General features: G+C 46.5%; 1 protein-coding gene across 1 annotated transcript in view; it reads left to right on the top strand.

The window, feature by feature from the left end:
- The first annotated feature begins 787 nt into the window (after positions 1–787).
- PTPN9 (protein tyrosine phosphatase non-receptor type 9) overlaps positions 788–16,052 on the top strand; it is a 65,095-nt gene continuing 49,830 nt past the window's right edge. The window contains exon 1 of the mRNA XM_084816770.1: positions 788–1,736. Coding sequence (XP_084672896.1) covers positions 1,704–1,736 — 33 coding nt within the window. The 5' untranslated portion in view covers positions 788–1,703. The remainder of the gene's footprint in view (positions 1,737–16,052) is intronic.

Raw genomic sequence — 16,052 nt, 5'->3', positions numbered from 1 at the left:
GTGAGGGATGCAGAAAACATGCAAGGCATGTTGTTTTATTATTATATTGTGGTTTTAATGCTTTTATATTTTATATTGTTTTATCCTGCGTTTTCTGGTTTTAATTTTTGTGAACCGCCCAGAGGGCTTTGGCTATTGGGCGGTATAGAAATGAAATGAATAAATAAATAAAATAAGCAGCGCTTTTGAAAACGGCCTGGGGGGCACACAGTACGCCTGGGAGAAAGCCCCACTGAACCCTTCCCTCTGGCTAAGAAAGACTTGTTCCTGTGGGTGTTTCTGCGCTCCAAACCTTTGCTTGCAGAGGAGGGGGGCCCCATAAGAAACGCGGTTCCTGGAGAATGAGCCCTATGGCGCATTGTGGGCCTCGCTTCGGAGCAAACGCGCCCGCCGCATCGTGGCTCCGTGGACGAGGTGCACTGCACGCTTCCCTCTCTTCTGTTTGCCCCTTGTCGATTTTCGTCTTCTGCCCTCCTGTTCCCTCCCCCCGCCTTCTGCCCCCACTCTCCCCAAACCAATCCCTCTCCTCCTCGGATAGTTTCCTGTTCCTCCCCTCCCTGCGGCTCGTACTGCTGCTCTCTCCCCCTCCTCCTGGGTTGGATCTATCCCTCTCTCCCTGCCTGCCTGTGAATGACATTCCGTTTCTGAATGGAGCCGGGGGCGGGGGATAGACGCGGAGGCTCTGGGGCCAGGCGAGCGGAGGAAGCCGCATTGGCTGGTGTTGCGAGGGGGGGGTGGCGTGGCGTGGCTTCCTTCCTCCCCCCCTCCCCGTCTCTGTCTCTCTTTTGCTGCTGCTGCTGCTTTTGAGGAATGAGGATTGCGAAGAAGCAGAGAGAGAGGGAGGGAGGGAGGGAACAGCAAAAGAAAAAAGCTTCAAGCCCTGAAAGCAAAAAGGAATTCGTTTGCTTCCTCCTAATTCTCCCCCCTCCCTTTCCTCCTCCCCCTCCCAGAAAGCAATAGTAGGAGGGCGCTTCGCAGGGAGACGTTTTCGCACAATCTGGGGAGGATTTGAGCTTCGAGGCTGGGAAGTTTTGCAATTTCGAAAGATCTATGCGCGTGTGCGTGTCTTCCCCCTTCCCTGTCTTCCCCCCGCCCTTTCTCTTTAACCTTTTTGCCTTCCTATATATTGGAGTGTTCTAAGGCAAGAAGGCATTTCCTGCAGCAAAAACTAGAAATGTAAAGAATTTCTTGTGCGTCTGGGTGTGTGTGTGGATGAGCCTTTCCCCCGTCTTTTTCTGGAAGTTTTCTTTTTCACTCCTTATAGTTGTGCGTTTTGACTTGGCAAACGAGAGGGTGACGCAATCATCATAATAAATAATCATCATAATAAATAATCGCATCCCTCCGCTCTCCTCCTCGCCTCCCGGGTTTTTTTTTTTTCGTGTTTTTTTTTTTAAATAAACAAATATATGTATATAGATTTAAAGAGATCCTAAAAGGAAGGCGTTGAAGAATGCGATCCTTCAAGTTTGGGCGCAGCCCGAGTTGAAGGGCCAAAAGGAAAAAGAAAAAAGAGAAAGAAAGGTGGGGGGGAGGCCGGGCTTTTGGACTTGATTGCTTCCCCCCCCCCAGTAAGTGGGGGGGAGGCTGAAAGACAGCAAATTCTTTTAATTTTACCGGGGGGGGGGGGTGGCGGCTTTGGAAAACTTAAGAATCTTCTCATCTCCGGGATCACGTCGTGGGAGTTCGGAAGGAGTGTCAGAATGGCTGCGGAATTGAGCCCCGAGGAGGAGCAGGTAAGATCTGTCTGCACCCCAATATATTTGGAGGTGTTGGACGCAGTTGTGGGGGGAGAGGCTGCATTGAACTATGTGTGTGTGTGTTTTGTGGATTTTTAATTTTTAATTTATTTATTTTTTGCATGGGAGGATATGAATCTTCCTTTCTTTTTTCTTCCTGCAAGTTTGAATATTTTGCATTTGGGGGTTCTTGTTTAGATACGGTTGTAAAGCCTGTTTGGGGCCTGTTTCTTTCTGCGTTCTGCACTGCGCCTAGTTATTGTTGTTGTCTCTATATAAAAAGATGTCTCGACAAATATTATGTGATTAGTGGTAGGTAATTAAAAATAATGCTATAATATGATAAGTAAATAATATCTCTTTGAAAATAATAAATTCGCGGTACCCATGCCTTGGTGGCCGCCTTCCTTGGTCTCATTCCTGGGAGCTCAGCAATGCAACTCATCCCTGCGGAATCCAGATGTCTCATTAATGGACCTTCTAAGCTCGGCAATGTAGCCCCTCTCTCCCCAGTATCCAGTCTTGGGTGGGAGGGGGTGATTGATTGAGGCTGGGCAGGACCGGCTGGGGAGTTGTTCCACGTTGGCCCGATTTCTTTTTTCCTCCCCTGAAGTCTCCCAAGGGGATGAAATCTGGGCCTCAAAGTGTAACCCTCCCTGCCCCTCCACAACTCCCCCCCCTTTCCCTAGTCGATGCTGGGGGGGGGGGATAGACATGTTGTCCCCCGGTGGGGTTGCCATGGTGACCACAGAGTTGGGGAGGGGGGCTAAGATGCGGCCTAGTCAGGTCCAGAGAGGCGGGGGGGGGGGGTTGCTTTGGTGAGCCACAGGGAGAGAGACCCGGTATTCTCACCCCGTTCTGTACTCACTCAGCGACACCCCTCCTAAGGGTGAGGATGGTGGGGGCACTTTTTCTCCCCCCCCCATATTTATTAACAGCAACCACTGCCACCTCGGAAGCAATTCTGTGTGTTTGTGCAGGGATGGGGGGGAATAATGCACGACAGCTACACTCGCCTCCCGGTCTTTATATGGAGCTACTAGTTGGGGAGAGGGAGGAGAAATAATTACCTTCCCCCACCCTATATCATTCGGGGTGGGAAATGAGCTTTCAGCAGCCCTTGTGGGCCCAGCCTCCTCCAGGGCTGTTTTCGATTACCTGATTCTTATTAATTCAGTGTTCTCTCTCCCCCCTCCCTCCACCTTTGCGTGTGTGTTGGGGGGGGGGGTTCTTGACTCCCCACGTCTTTTTCTATTTTTTGAAAAGCAATGGGGACAGGATGTGAAACTCAAAATTGAATGGCGAAGAGTCATCCCTGCAACAGCTCCCTTCTCTTGCTTTGGCCTTCGCGGAAGCGAGGGGGGCGGGGAGAGACCCCAGCCAGTTTTCTGCTCACTCCTGTTCTTATGTCTCCCCCCTTTCCCCTTCCCTTTGCAAGCATATAACTGGAGCGAGGGGAAAGATGGGGGGGGGTGTTTGCGGGGGAGCAGCTTCTCCAGAGGATCTTCAACTTGGTCTGATCTGGTAAAAAGAAATCATCTGGCATAGATACGCAGGACTCCTGGGTTCTCTTCCTCAAATGGCCCCTGTGTGTGTCAGTTCACAGCCTATTTCCCCCGCTCTTTCTTTCAGAAATATCACACTTAGCTTGAAGCTTTGCTTCCAGTTTCTGGTGCACTCACTGGGTTGAAAAAAAAGCCATGCTTTCCAGGTGACCGCGCACCTCTTCTTCCTCCTTCCTTGCAAACATTTCCCTCTTTTATTTTATTCCCCTTCCCCCCTTCCCCCTTTCGTTTCTTGCTCCCTTGCTTAAGAAGGATCCGGCCCTCTTTTCCTCCTCCTCCCCTCTCTCGATGGGAGCTTGTAGGGCTTCCTGCCGCTCTTGAGTCATCCCAGGTGGATGTTACACATCCATGAAAAAGAGGACATCTCTGGAGGAGGGATGGGGGGCTTGCTGATGCCCTCTCCCCAGCCGGCTATAAAGGGGGAGGGGGAGTGAAAAGCCCAGTGATATTCAAGCCAAGCCTGATTTATTCCCTATGGCCTGGAACCCTTTAGAGGGGCAAAAAGTCCATTTTAGGATCTTATTTGTAGAGTTGTCTTCTTGTTTTTGTTCTTCCTCTTAATTAAAATGTAGGAACAGAAATATAAGTTCTTGCGCAAAGTTCAAGGAACATGGTCAGTTCCAGCAAAAAAGGAATATATCTACTGAATGAGATAACTCTTTTATGGAAATCATCTTGGAATTTAAAAAAAAATGATTACATTTTATATCCTGCTTTTCTTCTATGATGGAACTTGAGGTGGGATACATAGTGTTGTCACTGCTAATGTTATTATCAACACCACCACCACTTCTATTACATTTCAGTGGTGCTTTATTTTATTGTATTTAAAGAATTTCTACCGTGGTTTTCAAGCAGATTTTCCAAAGCAGCTTATGTGAAAAACAAAACCGCACCATATAACAATAAAATACTTGATAAAGTTGCATTTTTAAAGCATATAGGAGCATTAAAAATGGCAAAAGGCAATAAAAGCAGCAGATATAACATGCTTTCCAGAATAAAAATGTCTTCAAACACCATTTAAAAAAGGAGAGAGGAGCACATTTATTTTATTTTTATTTTATTTATTAAATTTATTAATCGCCCATCTGACTGGTCACCCAGCCACATCAAACTTCCCAAGGAAAGAATTGCACAGTTGTGGTGCTACAACCAAACGGGCCCCGTCTTTGCTCCCCACAGATCAGAGCTTAGTTAATCATGGGCCAGAGAGCAGGGGCTCTGATTTTGATGATAGGACTCAGGCAGGTCCATATGGGCAAAGATGGTACTTTATGAGGAACAAACAGGGTAAGTCCCTGCTTCAAGGTGCTTACAATCTGACAGAAGGGAGACATCAGGAGAAGTGGAGGCAGTGGTAAATAGGGAAAGAATATATGTTGTTCGTTACACATCCTTGGGCCGCGGTGGCTTAGTGGTTAAGATGCTGAACTGCAGACCGGAAGGTCGGCGGGACAGCAGTTCGTGACCCGAGTGCCGCGTGACGGAGTGAGCTCCCGTCTTCAGTCCCAGCTCTTGCCAACCTAGCAGTTCGAAAGCAAGAAATTGCAAGTAGATAAATAGGTACCGCCTCGGCGGGAAAGGTAACAGCGTTCCGTGCACCTCGGTGTTCAGTCATGCCGGTCACATGACCACGGAAGCGTCTTCGGACAGCGCTGGCTCTTCGGCTTAGAAATGGAGGTGAGCACCACACCCTAGAGTCGGACACGACTGGTTGGGGACGCCTTTACCTTTTACGTTTACACATGCTTAAGGTTCCCTGGTGGTCTCCCATCTAGCCACTGACCGGACCCAAACCCATTTGCTTTGCTTCAGCTGCTTTGTAATGCCTTCAGATTGTGCTCTGTGATACATTATCGATCCATCTTGAAAAACTGAATAGGTACACTCCCTAAATTTAAGCTACCTAGATTAAATATCTTCCCAGGCACTTTACAAAATGCATGTATGTCAATTTCATGATAGTCCCCACAGTCCAGACCTTCACCAGCATAAAGCTTCCAATATTTTGCTATTAGTAACTTACGGGCGGTTGCTAGCAGATAAAACCCAATTTCTCTTTGCTGTTTCGTAACTAATTACACATATCCAAATAAAAATAATCTCAGGATCCTTTGATAAAGTTGCTCCCAGCGATAATATTTTTCTCAGAATTTTTAGGACTTCCTGGGCGATAGCTACATGTCTTGGACTCTTGCCCTTTTCTCATGCCCTCCTGTTCTCTTTCTGACTGCCATCCGGTCCTACTCACTGTGAACTCTGTTGCTCTCCTGTGACCTTTTATTTGTGTGTGCTCAAGGGACAGGCAATCAGCTAGGACATCATGAGTTGCCATTCTCAGGAGGATGCAAAGGGAAAAGAGAATTTCCTCTGCAGGGAATGGGGAGAAAGATGTTCGATTTAGGCTCCCATCAGGATCTGACTTTATATTTTTAGATTTACTGAGATTTCTCACCATCTGTTTACATCCCGTCATTCAACCTTAGTTTTCATGGCAGAGTACAATGGATTTTAAAATGAATACAAATAAAATAAAATTTGAGATCAACGTTGACTGTTTCCAGCATTGGAACTCCTTGCCAAGGGAGACCAGGACACCTCTGTTATCCTTCCAGTGGGAGGCAAATATATTTCTCTCCAGGCATCTTTTTGGCATCTAAGGTTGCAGTCCTATATCTTGGAGTAAGTCTCATTGACTCCAAGTAAGTGGGGCTTACTTCTGAGTCGACATGTATAGCACTGCACTGTCAGCTGCTTTGCTGTTGAATTGGTTTTTAATCTGGTCGGTTCTGTTAATTCTTTCTTTTGAATGTGCTGTTATTTGCCTTGATTTTGTGTTTTATTTGTGTTTTTACTGGATTCGTTTTATTTGAAAAGTTTTAATTATAACATGTTCTCTGTATTTTATAGTTGGCTGCCTTCATATACAGATAGATAGGTAGATAAAATAAAAATACAGAAACAGGCAGATAAAGTAAAAGCTTTAAAATGCAACTCCAAACCCAGTAAGAAAAATGCTGAAAAAACTCTAAGCTTGCATGAATACCAGCATTTTGAATTGGTACCTAAAAGTCATTAAGGATGGAGTGCCGAGTGAATGGATGGGAGCATTTCGCAACTGGGGTACCAGCCCTTTCTTGTAATGCTAGAGCCCAAGGTCATTCAAAGCAGCTGAATGGTGGGAGATTCAGGAAGGATAAAAGGAAGTCCTTCTTCACACAGCACATAGTTAAACTGGGTAACCCACTACCACAAGATATAGTGATGGCCACCAACATGGATTCAATAAATTTGTGGAGGGGAAGGCTATGAATGGCTACCAGTATTGGAGGCAGTTTGTTGTTTATTTGGTCAGTCGCTTCCGACTCTTCGTGACTTCATGGACCAGCCCACGCCAGAGCTTCCTGTTGGCCATCGCCACCCCCAGCTCCCCCATGGTCGAGTCCGTCACCTCCAGAATATAATCCTTCCATCTTGCCCTTGGTCGGCCCCTCTTCCTTTTGCCTTCCACTTTCCCTAGCATCAGCATCTTCTCCAGGGTATGCTGTCTTCTCATGATGTGGCCAAAGTACTTCAGTTTTGCCTTTAATATCCTTCCCTCAAGTGAGCAGTCTGGTTTTCTTTCCTGGAGTATGGGCTGGTTTGATCTTCTTGCAGTCCAAGGCACTCTCAGAATTTTCCTCCAGCACCACAGTTCAGAAGCATCTATCTTCCTTCGCTCAGCCTTCCTTATGGTCCAGCTCTCGCAGCCATAGGTTATTATGGGGAATACCATTGCTTGAACTACACGGACCTTTGTTGTCAGTGTGATGTCTCTGCTCTTAACTATTTTATCAAGATTTGTCATTGCTGTCCTCCCAAGAAGTAAACGTCTTCTGATGTCCTGGCTGCAGTCAGCATCTGCAGTAATCTTTGCACCTAGAAAGACAAAGTCTGTCACTGCCTCAACATTTTCTCCCTCTATTTGCCAGTTATCAATCAACTCCCTCTATTTGCCAGTTATCAATCAAGCTGGTTGCCATAATCTTGGTTTTTTTGAGGTTTAACTGCAACCCAGCTTTTGCACTTTCTTCTTTCACCTTCGTCGTGAGGTTCCTCAGTTCTTGCTCACTTTCAGCCATCAAAGTGGTATCATCTGCATATCGGAGATTGTTAATGTTTCTTCCAGTGATTTTAACTCCAGCCTTGGCTTCATCAAGCCCAGCATGTCGCATGATGTGTTCTGCGTACAGGTTGAATAGGTAGGGTGAGAGTATACAACCCTGCCGTACTCCTTTCCCAATCTTAAACCAGTCCGTTGTTCCGTGGTCTGTTCTTACCGTTGCTACTTGGTTGTTATACAGATTCCTCAGGAGGCAGACAAGATGACTTGGTATCCCCATACCACCAAGAATTTGCCACAATTTGTGATGATCCACACAGTCAAAGGCTTTAGAATAGTCAATAAAACAGAAATAGACGTTTTTCTGAAACTCCCTGGCTTTCTCCATTATCCAGCAGATATTGGCAATTTGGTCTCTAGTTCCTCTGCCTTGTCTAAACCCAGCTTGTACATCTGGCAATTCTCATTCCATGAATTGCTGGAGTCTACCTTGCAAGATCTTGAGCATTACCTTACTGGCATGTGAAATCAGTGCCACTGTTCGATAGTTTGAACATTCTTTGGTGCTTCCCTTTTTTGGTATGGGGATATAGGTTGATTTTTTCCAATCTGTTGGCCATTCTTGTGTTTTCCAAATTTGCTGGCATATGGCATGCATCACCTTGACAGCAACATCTTGCAAGATTTTAAACAGTTCAGCTGGGATACCGTCATCTCCTGCTGCCTTGTTATTAGCAATGCTTCTTAAGGCCCATTCAACCTCACTCTTCAGGATGTCAGGCTCTAGCTCACTGACCACACCGTCAAATCTATCCCCGATATTATTATCCTTCCTATACAGATCTTCCGTATATTCTTGCCACCTTTTCTTGATCTCTTCTGCTTCTGTTAGGTCCTTGCCATCTTTGTTTTTGATCATACCCATTTTTGCCTGGAATTTACCTCCGATGTTTCTAATTTTCTGGAAGAGGTCTCTTGTCCTTCCTATTCTATTATCTTCTTCTGTTTCCGCGCATTGCTTGTTTAAAAATAATTCCTTATCCCTTCTGGCTAACCTCTGGAATTTTGCATTTAATTGGGCATATCTCCCCCTATCACTGTTGCCTTTTGCTTTCCTTCTTTCTTGGGCTGCTTCCAGTGTCTCAGCAGACAGCCATCTTGCCTTCTTGGTTTTCTTTTTCTTTGGGACGTTTTTTGTTGCTGCCTCCTGAACAATGTTGCGAAGTTCTGTCCATAGTTCTTCCGGGACCCTGTCTACTAAATCTAGTCCCTTAAATCTATTCTTCACCTCCACTGCATATTCATGAGGAATATTAGTGAGCTCATATCTAACTGATCTGTGGGTCTTCCCTATTCTCTTGAGTCTGATTCTAAATTGTGCAATAATAAGTTCGTGATCTGAACTACAATCAGCTCCAGGTCTTGTTTTTACCAACTGCATAGCTGTCCACCACCTTTGGCTGCAAAGGATGTCGTCAATCTGATTTCGGTGTCGACCGTCTGGTGAAGTCCATGTATAAAGTCGTCTCTTAGGTTGTTGGAAGAGAGTGTTTGTTATGCACAGTGAGTTGTCTTGGCAAAATTCTATCAGCCTACGTCCTGCTTCATTTTGTTCTCCCAGACCATGCTTGCCTGTAATTCCAGGTGTCGTTTGACTACCCACCTTAGCATTCCAGTCTCCTGTAATGAAAATAACATCTTTTTTTGGCATGCTATCCAGTAGGTGCTGCAGATCCTCATAGAACTGATCTACTTCTGCTTCTTCAGCATCTGTGGTTGGGGCGTCTATTTGGATCACTGTGATGTTAAATGGCATATCCTGAATTCAAATTGAGATCATTCTGTCATTTTTTGGATTGTATCCAAGCACTGCTTTAGCCACTTTATTATTAATTGTGAAGGCTACTCCATTTCTTCTGTGGTCCTCTTGTCCACGGTAGTAGATCTGGTGGTCATTTGATGTGAAGTGGCCCATGTATACTAGGTGGGGAACATGAGCGGGAGGATGCTGTTGTTCTCATGTCCTGCTTGTGGGCTTCCCATTGAGGCATCTGGTTGGCCACTGAGGGAGCAGCATGCTGGACTGGACAGGCCTTTGGGCTGATCCAGCATGGCTTTTCTTATGTTCTTCATCACCACCCACCTCACCACAGGTTGGGTGTGCTGTAACCAGATCCTCTGAAGATTATCTAAATAAATGGGTGGGTTTGAATGGGAGTAGGCAGTCCTTCAGACCCCTAGGTGCCAAGCCATTTAAAGCTTTATACTAGGTCAACGTAATAGCAGCCCTAGGTGACAGTAATTAAAAAAGCCCAAACGTATAAATGGGGCAAAAAATAATGTATCACCATCAAGTAAGGAAATGCTTGTTTGTTCTATTGTGTCAGTAGCCCACATGAATGTCCCAAGAATCCTTTGTTGGGATGGGGAAGGTAACATAATGGTTAAAAGAATGGATTATGAGCTCGAATCCTCCATTTCAAAACTCAGCTCAGCCATACACTCAATAGGGTGGCTTAAGGCAAGCCACACTCTGTTAGTGGCTCCTCCCCTTTCACTTTCCCATCCTTCCTGATGTTGATGATAAAGTGGCCTACTTCACAGGTGTGTTGTAGAGCCAGAAAACTTGTTGCTAGCCAGAAAGTCTTGGTTGTTGCTAGCACTGCTTACTCATGATCTTATTGAGCATTAAGAACATCGTATTTATGTGTTTGTTTATTACATTTCCATACTGCCCAAAAGCCAAAGGTCTCTGGGCAGTTCACGAAACAAAAGCTGAAATCATAAAACAGGGTTCGGCTGGATCAGATTAAAGGACCATCTAGTCCAGCTTCCTGCTTCCCACAGTAACAAATTGGATGTCTCTGTTAAGCGCACAAGCAGGATATGTAGGCAACCGCAACACTTCTCTTCCATTATTTCACCCCAGGAGTTTGTGGTCAGCTGGTATACAGCCTCTGAACATGGAAGCCCCATATAACCATCATGGCTAGCAACCATCAATAACCTTGCCCTCCAAGAATTTGTATAAATCCCCTTTGAAAGTTGTCCAATTGGTGGCCATCACAATTCCTTGTGGCTGCGAGTTTTGTAAGGTTATTCTGCACGGTGGGAAGGGTTTGGTATGGCTTTGTTTTTTTGTCTGCCCTGGATCTACCGCACATCAGTTTAATTTGAAGGCCCTGTGTTCTGGTATTATGAAAGAGATATAAGAATGTCTCTCTGTATACTTTGGGCAGTATCCAATATGGCACTACCGTTAAACTCTAGCGCCACGGCAATAGTACTTGCAAGTGCGGTTGGGTTGGAGGATGCTTCCGCTAGCGCAGCGTAATCTAAGTTAGCAGTAGTGTCACATTGGATACTGCCCAAAGTATATAGAGAAGTTTTCATATCTCTTTCATGATACCAGAACGCAGGGCCGTCCAATTAAATTGATGGGTTAGTGCATTTAATACTGCCCTTTGTGCATGCTGGATGGGGGTGGGTTGTTTGTTTTTTAATCCTTGTGGGTTTTAAAAAGCCAGTGTGGTGTAGTGGCAAGAGTGTTGGACTGGGAGCTGGGAGATCCGGGTTCTAGTACCCACTCGGCCATGGAAGCTCACTGGGTGACTTTGGGCCTGTCACACACTCTCAGCCCAACCTACCTCACAGGGTTGTTGTTGTGAGGATAAAATGGAGAGGAGGAGGATAATGTAAGCTGCCTTGGGTTCCTTGCAAGAGGAAAAAAGGCGGGATATAAATGCAATAATAAATAAATAAATAGTTGCAGTTTTAGGGCGCAATCCTATACAAGTTTTGACAGAAAAAAAGGTCTATCATTCCCAGCATGCCCCAGCCAGCATGGCTGGCTGGGGCATGCTGGGAATTGTAGGCCTTTTTTCTGTCTAAACTTGTATAGGATTGCCCCTTTAATGAATTCTGTACACCACCCTGTGATCTGATCATTTTAAATAATTTATTTATTTATTTATTTATTTTATTTATTTCTATACCGCCCAATAGCCGAAGCTCTCTGGGCGGTTCACAAAAACTAAAACCAAACAACACACAATAAAACAATTTAAAATATATAGAACATTAAAACCACAATATAACAATACAACCACAATAAAACCTAGCAGCAGTACAGGAGTTTAAAATACAGATTTAAAACAGCAAAGATAAAAATTTAGAAAGCTAAAATGCCTGGGAAAATAAAAAGGTCTTCACCTGGCGCCGAAAGGAGTACAATGTAGGCGCCAGGCGAACCTCACTAGGGAGCTCATTCCACAGCCGGGGTGCCACAACAGAAAAAGCTCTCCTCTTAGTAGCCACCCGCCTCACTTCCTTTGGCAGGGGCTCACGGAGAAGGGCTGCTGCTGATGATCTTAAGGTCCGGGCAGGCATATATGGGAGGAGGCGATCCTTCAGGTAACCTGGCCCCAAGCCGTTAAGGGCTTTGAATGTTAACACCAGCACTTTGAATCGGGCCCGGAAATGGACCGGCAGCCAGTGCAGCTGGAAAAGTACTAGCGTAATATGAGCTCGCAGGCCAGTCCCTGTTAACAATCTTGCTGCCCTATTTTGGACCAGCTGAAGTTTCCGGACCGTTTTCAAAGGCAGCCCCACGTATAACGCATTGCAGTAATCCAGACGAGAAGTTATCAGAGCATGGATAACTGTAGCTAGGCTATCTCTGTCCAGATAAGGGCGTAGTTGGTATACCAGCCTAAGCTGATAAAAAGTGCTCCGTGCCACTGAGTTCACCTGTGCCTCAAGTGACAGTTCTGGATCCAAGAGCACCCCCAAACTACGAACCTGATCCTTTAGGGGGAGTGCAACCCCCTCCAGAACAGGTTGATTATCACCTAGCCGGGCAGACGAACCACCCACTAACAGTACCTCCGTCTTGTCTGGATTGAGTTTCAGTCTATTGGCCCTCATCCAGTCCATTACCGTGCCCATGCACTGGTTCAGAACAGCCACTGCCTCACCTGGTTTTGATGAGAAAGAGAGGTAGAGCTGGGTGTCATCCGCATATTGATGGCACCTCAGCCCACACCTCCGGATAACCTCCCCCAGCCGTTTCATGTGGAACCCCATGGCACAATTGCCATGGCACAGAGCAATAATCCCCCAGCACCACCTTCTGGAATCGGCCATCCAAGTAGGAGCGGAACCACTGTAGTGCAGTGCCTCCAACTCCCAACCCAGACAACCTATCCAGAAGGATACCATGGTCGATGGTATCGAAAGCCGCTGAGAGGTCCAGGAGAATCAACAGGGTCGCACTCCCCCTGTCCCTCTCCCGGCAGAGGTCATCCCACAGGGCGACCAAGGCAGTTTCCGTTCCAAAACCAGGCCTGAAGCCCGATTGAAAGGGATCTAGATAATCCGTTTCATTCAAGAGTGCCTGGAGCTATCCTACAACCACCCGCTCAAGCACCTTGCCCAGGAAGGGGATGTTGGCCACTGGCCTATAATTGTTAACATCCTCTGGGTCCAGGTTAGGCTTTTTCAGGAGTGGTCTAATTACTGCCTCTTTTAAAGCGGCAGGCACCACTCCCTCTCTCAAGGAGGAATTTACAACCTCCTGGACCCAGCTGGGCAACCCCTCCTTGTTTGATTTAATAAGCCATGAAGGGCAAGGGTCAAGCACACAAGTGGTCGATCGGACTTGGCCAAGCACCTTGTCCGCATCCTCAGGCCTCAGTAACTGAAACTCATCCAATAAAACTGGACCAGACGGTGCTCTGAACGCCTCTACCAATGGAACTGCATTAATCGTGGTGTCCAATTCATGACGAATCTGAGCGACTTTATCCTCAAAGTGCCGCGCAAACCCGTCACAGCGTGCTACCGAGGGTTCCACCGTCTCTCTCCCTGGCCCAGAATGTAACAGGCCGCGAACCACTCGGAAAAGCTCCGCCGGGCGACACTGAGAAGATGCAATGCTGGTGGAAAAGAACTGCCTCTTTGCCACCCTCACCGCCACAGAGTAGGCTCGATAGTGGGCTCTTACCTGTGTTCGGTCAGACTCAGCACAAGTTTTCCTCCACCTGCGTTCTAGCCGTCTCCCCTCTTGCTTCATTGCCCTCAGCTCAGGTGTATACCAAGGAGCTGGCCGGGCTCTGCTCAGAGGGAGAGGGCGCTTGGGTGCGATCGTGTCAACCGCCCGAGTCATCTCTGCATTCCACAGAGCGACCTGGGCTTCAACAGGAGCACCAGCCATACCAGTAGGAAAATCCCCCAGAGCCCTCTGGAATCCAACGGAATCCATTAATCTCTGGGGGCGGACCATTTTAATAGGTCCCCCACCCTTGCAGAGGGGAAAGGCCGCCAGAAGTCTAAACCTCAGCAGGAAGTGATCTGACCATGACAAAGGGACAGATGTTAATTCCTCTACTTTCAGATCACCATCCTCCTGCCCAGTCGAGAAAACCAGATCAAGCGTGTGTCCTTTTATATGCGTTGGGCCAATGACATGTTGGGACAGCCCCATGATTGTCATGGCGGCCATGAAGTCCTGAGCCGCCCCGGATACAGCGGCCTCGGCATGGAAGTTGAGATTCCCCAGGACCATCATCCTGGGGGTCCTCAACACCAAGTCCGAGACCACCTCCGTCAGCTCAGGCAGGGAGTCTGATGGGCAGCGGGGTGGGCGGTACACCAACAGAATCCCTAATCTGTCCCGGGTACCCAACACAAGGTACAGACACTCAAGATCTGCACTCGAATGAGCAGGAAGCCTGGAGAGGGAGATTGAATTCCTATAGACCACGGCAACCCCCCCTCCCCGACCCTCAAGTCGGTGTTGGTGCTGCACTGAGTACCCAGGAGGGCACAGCTGGGAGAGAGTGACCCCTCCCAGTTCCCCCACCCAGGTCTCAGTAATACATGCCAGGTCAGCCCCCTCATCCACAATCAAATCATGGATGAGGGAGGTCTTATTTTGGGCCGACCTGGCATTCAGCAGCAGCACCACCAGACCCGAGGGCAGACTGGTAAGGCTGCCAGGAACCATCAGGTTGGGGGAAGAACCAGAAGAGGGGACAGCTGTAAGGTGTCTAGCCCCTCTTCTAATAAATAAAATAATAAATAAATAAACATTTCTTACGTGTCTCCCCTCTCTCCTTGTTGTCTTTTATTGTAAAATAAAAAGCCCCAACACTTTAGCCTTTACTAAACTCTCTGATGATGTTATTAAATTATTAAATGACTTGGGACTTGACATTCCTAAAAGAATGCCTCTCCTGCCTGTGCCTTAAGATCTACTGGGGAAGCTCTACTCAAAGTACCTCCCACACATTAGGCCCAGTTTGGATGTAATGACTACCCATGGGTTGTTTTAGCTGTGAGCATGCAGGAGCCAAGCAAGCGTGCTGCCTTCCGACAGCTTGACTGCTTCCACTTCTCCAAACGACCCAGGAATGCCCCGTTTCTGGGTTGTTGAGGGAGAAACAACCCAGAGTTTGAACCCATGGTTCGTTGTTGCGTTAAAATTCTGTGTTTCTCTCTCAACAACCCAGAGTGCTGGGTTCGCACATCACACAAACAAGCCAGGAAGGGGAGCATTAATGGGTTGTTTAGCGAAGTGGAAGTTTGTGGAAGCAGCATGCACACTTGCTCGCTCCTGCATGGTCACGACTTCCCATGGTCAAAACAACCCATGGGTAGTCATTACTTCTGAACCAGGTCATTGTGTTAACAAGGGAGGGAGCCTCCTCTGTTACATCACCCTGTTTGTGGAACCCCATAGAAGTGCAGTTGACACTGTCTTTACTATCTTTTTGGTGCCAGGTTAAAACTTTTTTGCTTCCCCAGGCATTTTAGCTGGTTACTTCATCCTTCTTACATTTCACTGCTTTTTAAATTGTTTTATATCTTCCTTCTCTTGTTGTTGTTGTTATTATTATAGGTTTTATATACCATTTCGGGGGCTTGTTTTGTACACCGCTGTGATATCTTTAGATGAAGGGCAGTTTTAAAATATTGTCGTCATCGTCATCATCATCATGAATTCTAATACTAATAATAATATTTTGGCTGCCATTTTCTGCAAGCATGGATATATGTCCCTGCGTAATGCTGCAATTCTTTTTCCCCTAGTCCAAGGATTCTTGACGTGTGTAATATTGTAGTTGCATCTTGCATTGAACAGATGGTTGGATTAGATCACCTCCAAAGTTCCCTTCCAACTCTAAGATTATATGATTCTATTATACTTTTATTAATTTCTTATGAATGTGGCTAAGAATCAGAATTCCTAAAATGACATAAACTGGGTTTATAAATAATCTGTGCTGTGGCCAGGTTAAAAACATTTTAAATTCCTAGACGCCTGTGTAAAATTGTTAGCTGCCCAGACAATTATATGCTTGTTAATTAATTAATGTTTTGAAACCCTCTGACCTTAGTGGGCGCAAACCTCGGAGGACAATGGTTAATTTTCATGTTGTGGGTGAATGCAACTAATATTCATGGGCATGGCAGAAGCTAAGGAACTGCTGAAGAGTGCATAGGAATTATTCTGTGACAACCTTATTGTGAAATCGTTCAGCTAGATGCTTGAAGGAGGGGTCTCAACTCAGTGGTCGAGCGCACACTTTGCATGCCCAAGGTTGCAGGTTCAGTCCCTGGCATCTCCAGTTAAAATGACCA

The sequence above is a fragment of the Heloderma suspectum genome, chromosome 11 (genome assembly GCF_057233095.1).
Source record: "Heloderma suspectum isolate Gila_16-S chromosome 11, 16-S_ref, whole genome shotgun sequence".
In the NCBI taxonomy this organism is placed as follows: Eukaryota; Metazoa; Chordata; class Lepidosauria; order Squamata; family Helodermatidae; genus Heloderma; species Heloderma suspectum.
Note: the sequence above shows the minus strand (reverse complement) of the source record. Positions and strands in the feature narration are given on the sequence as shown.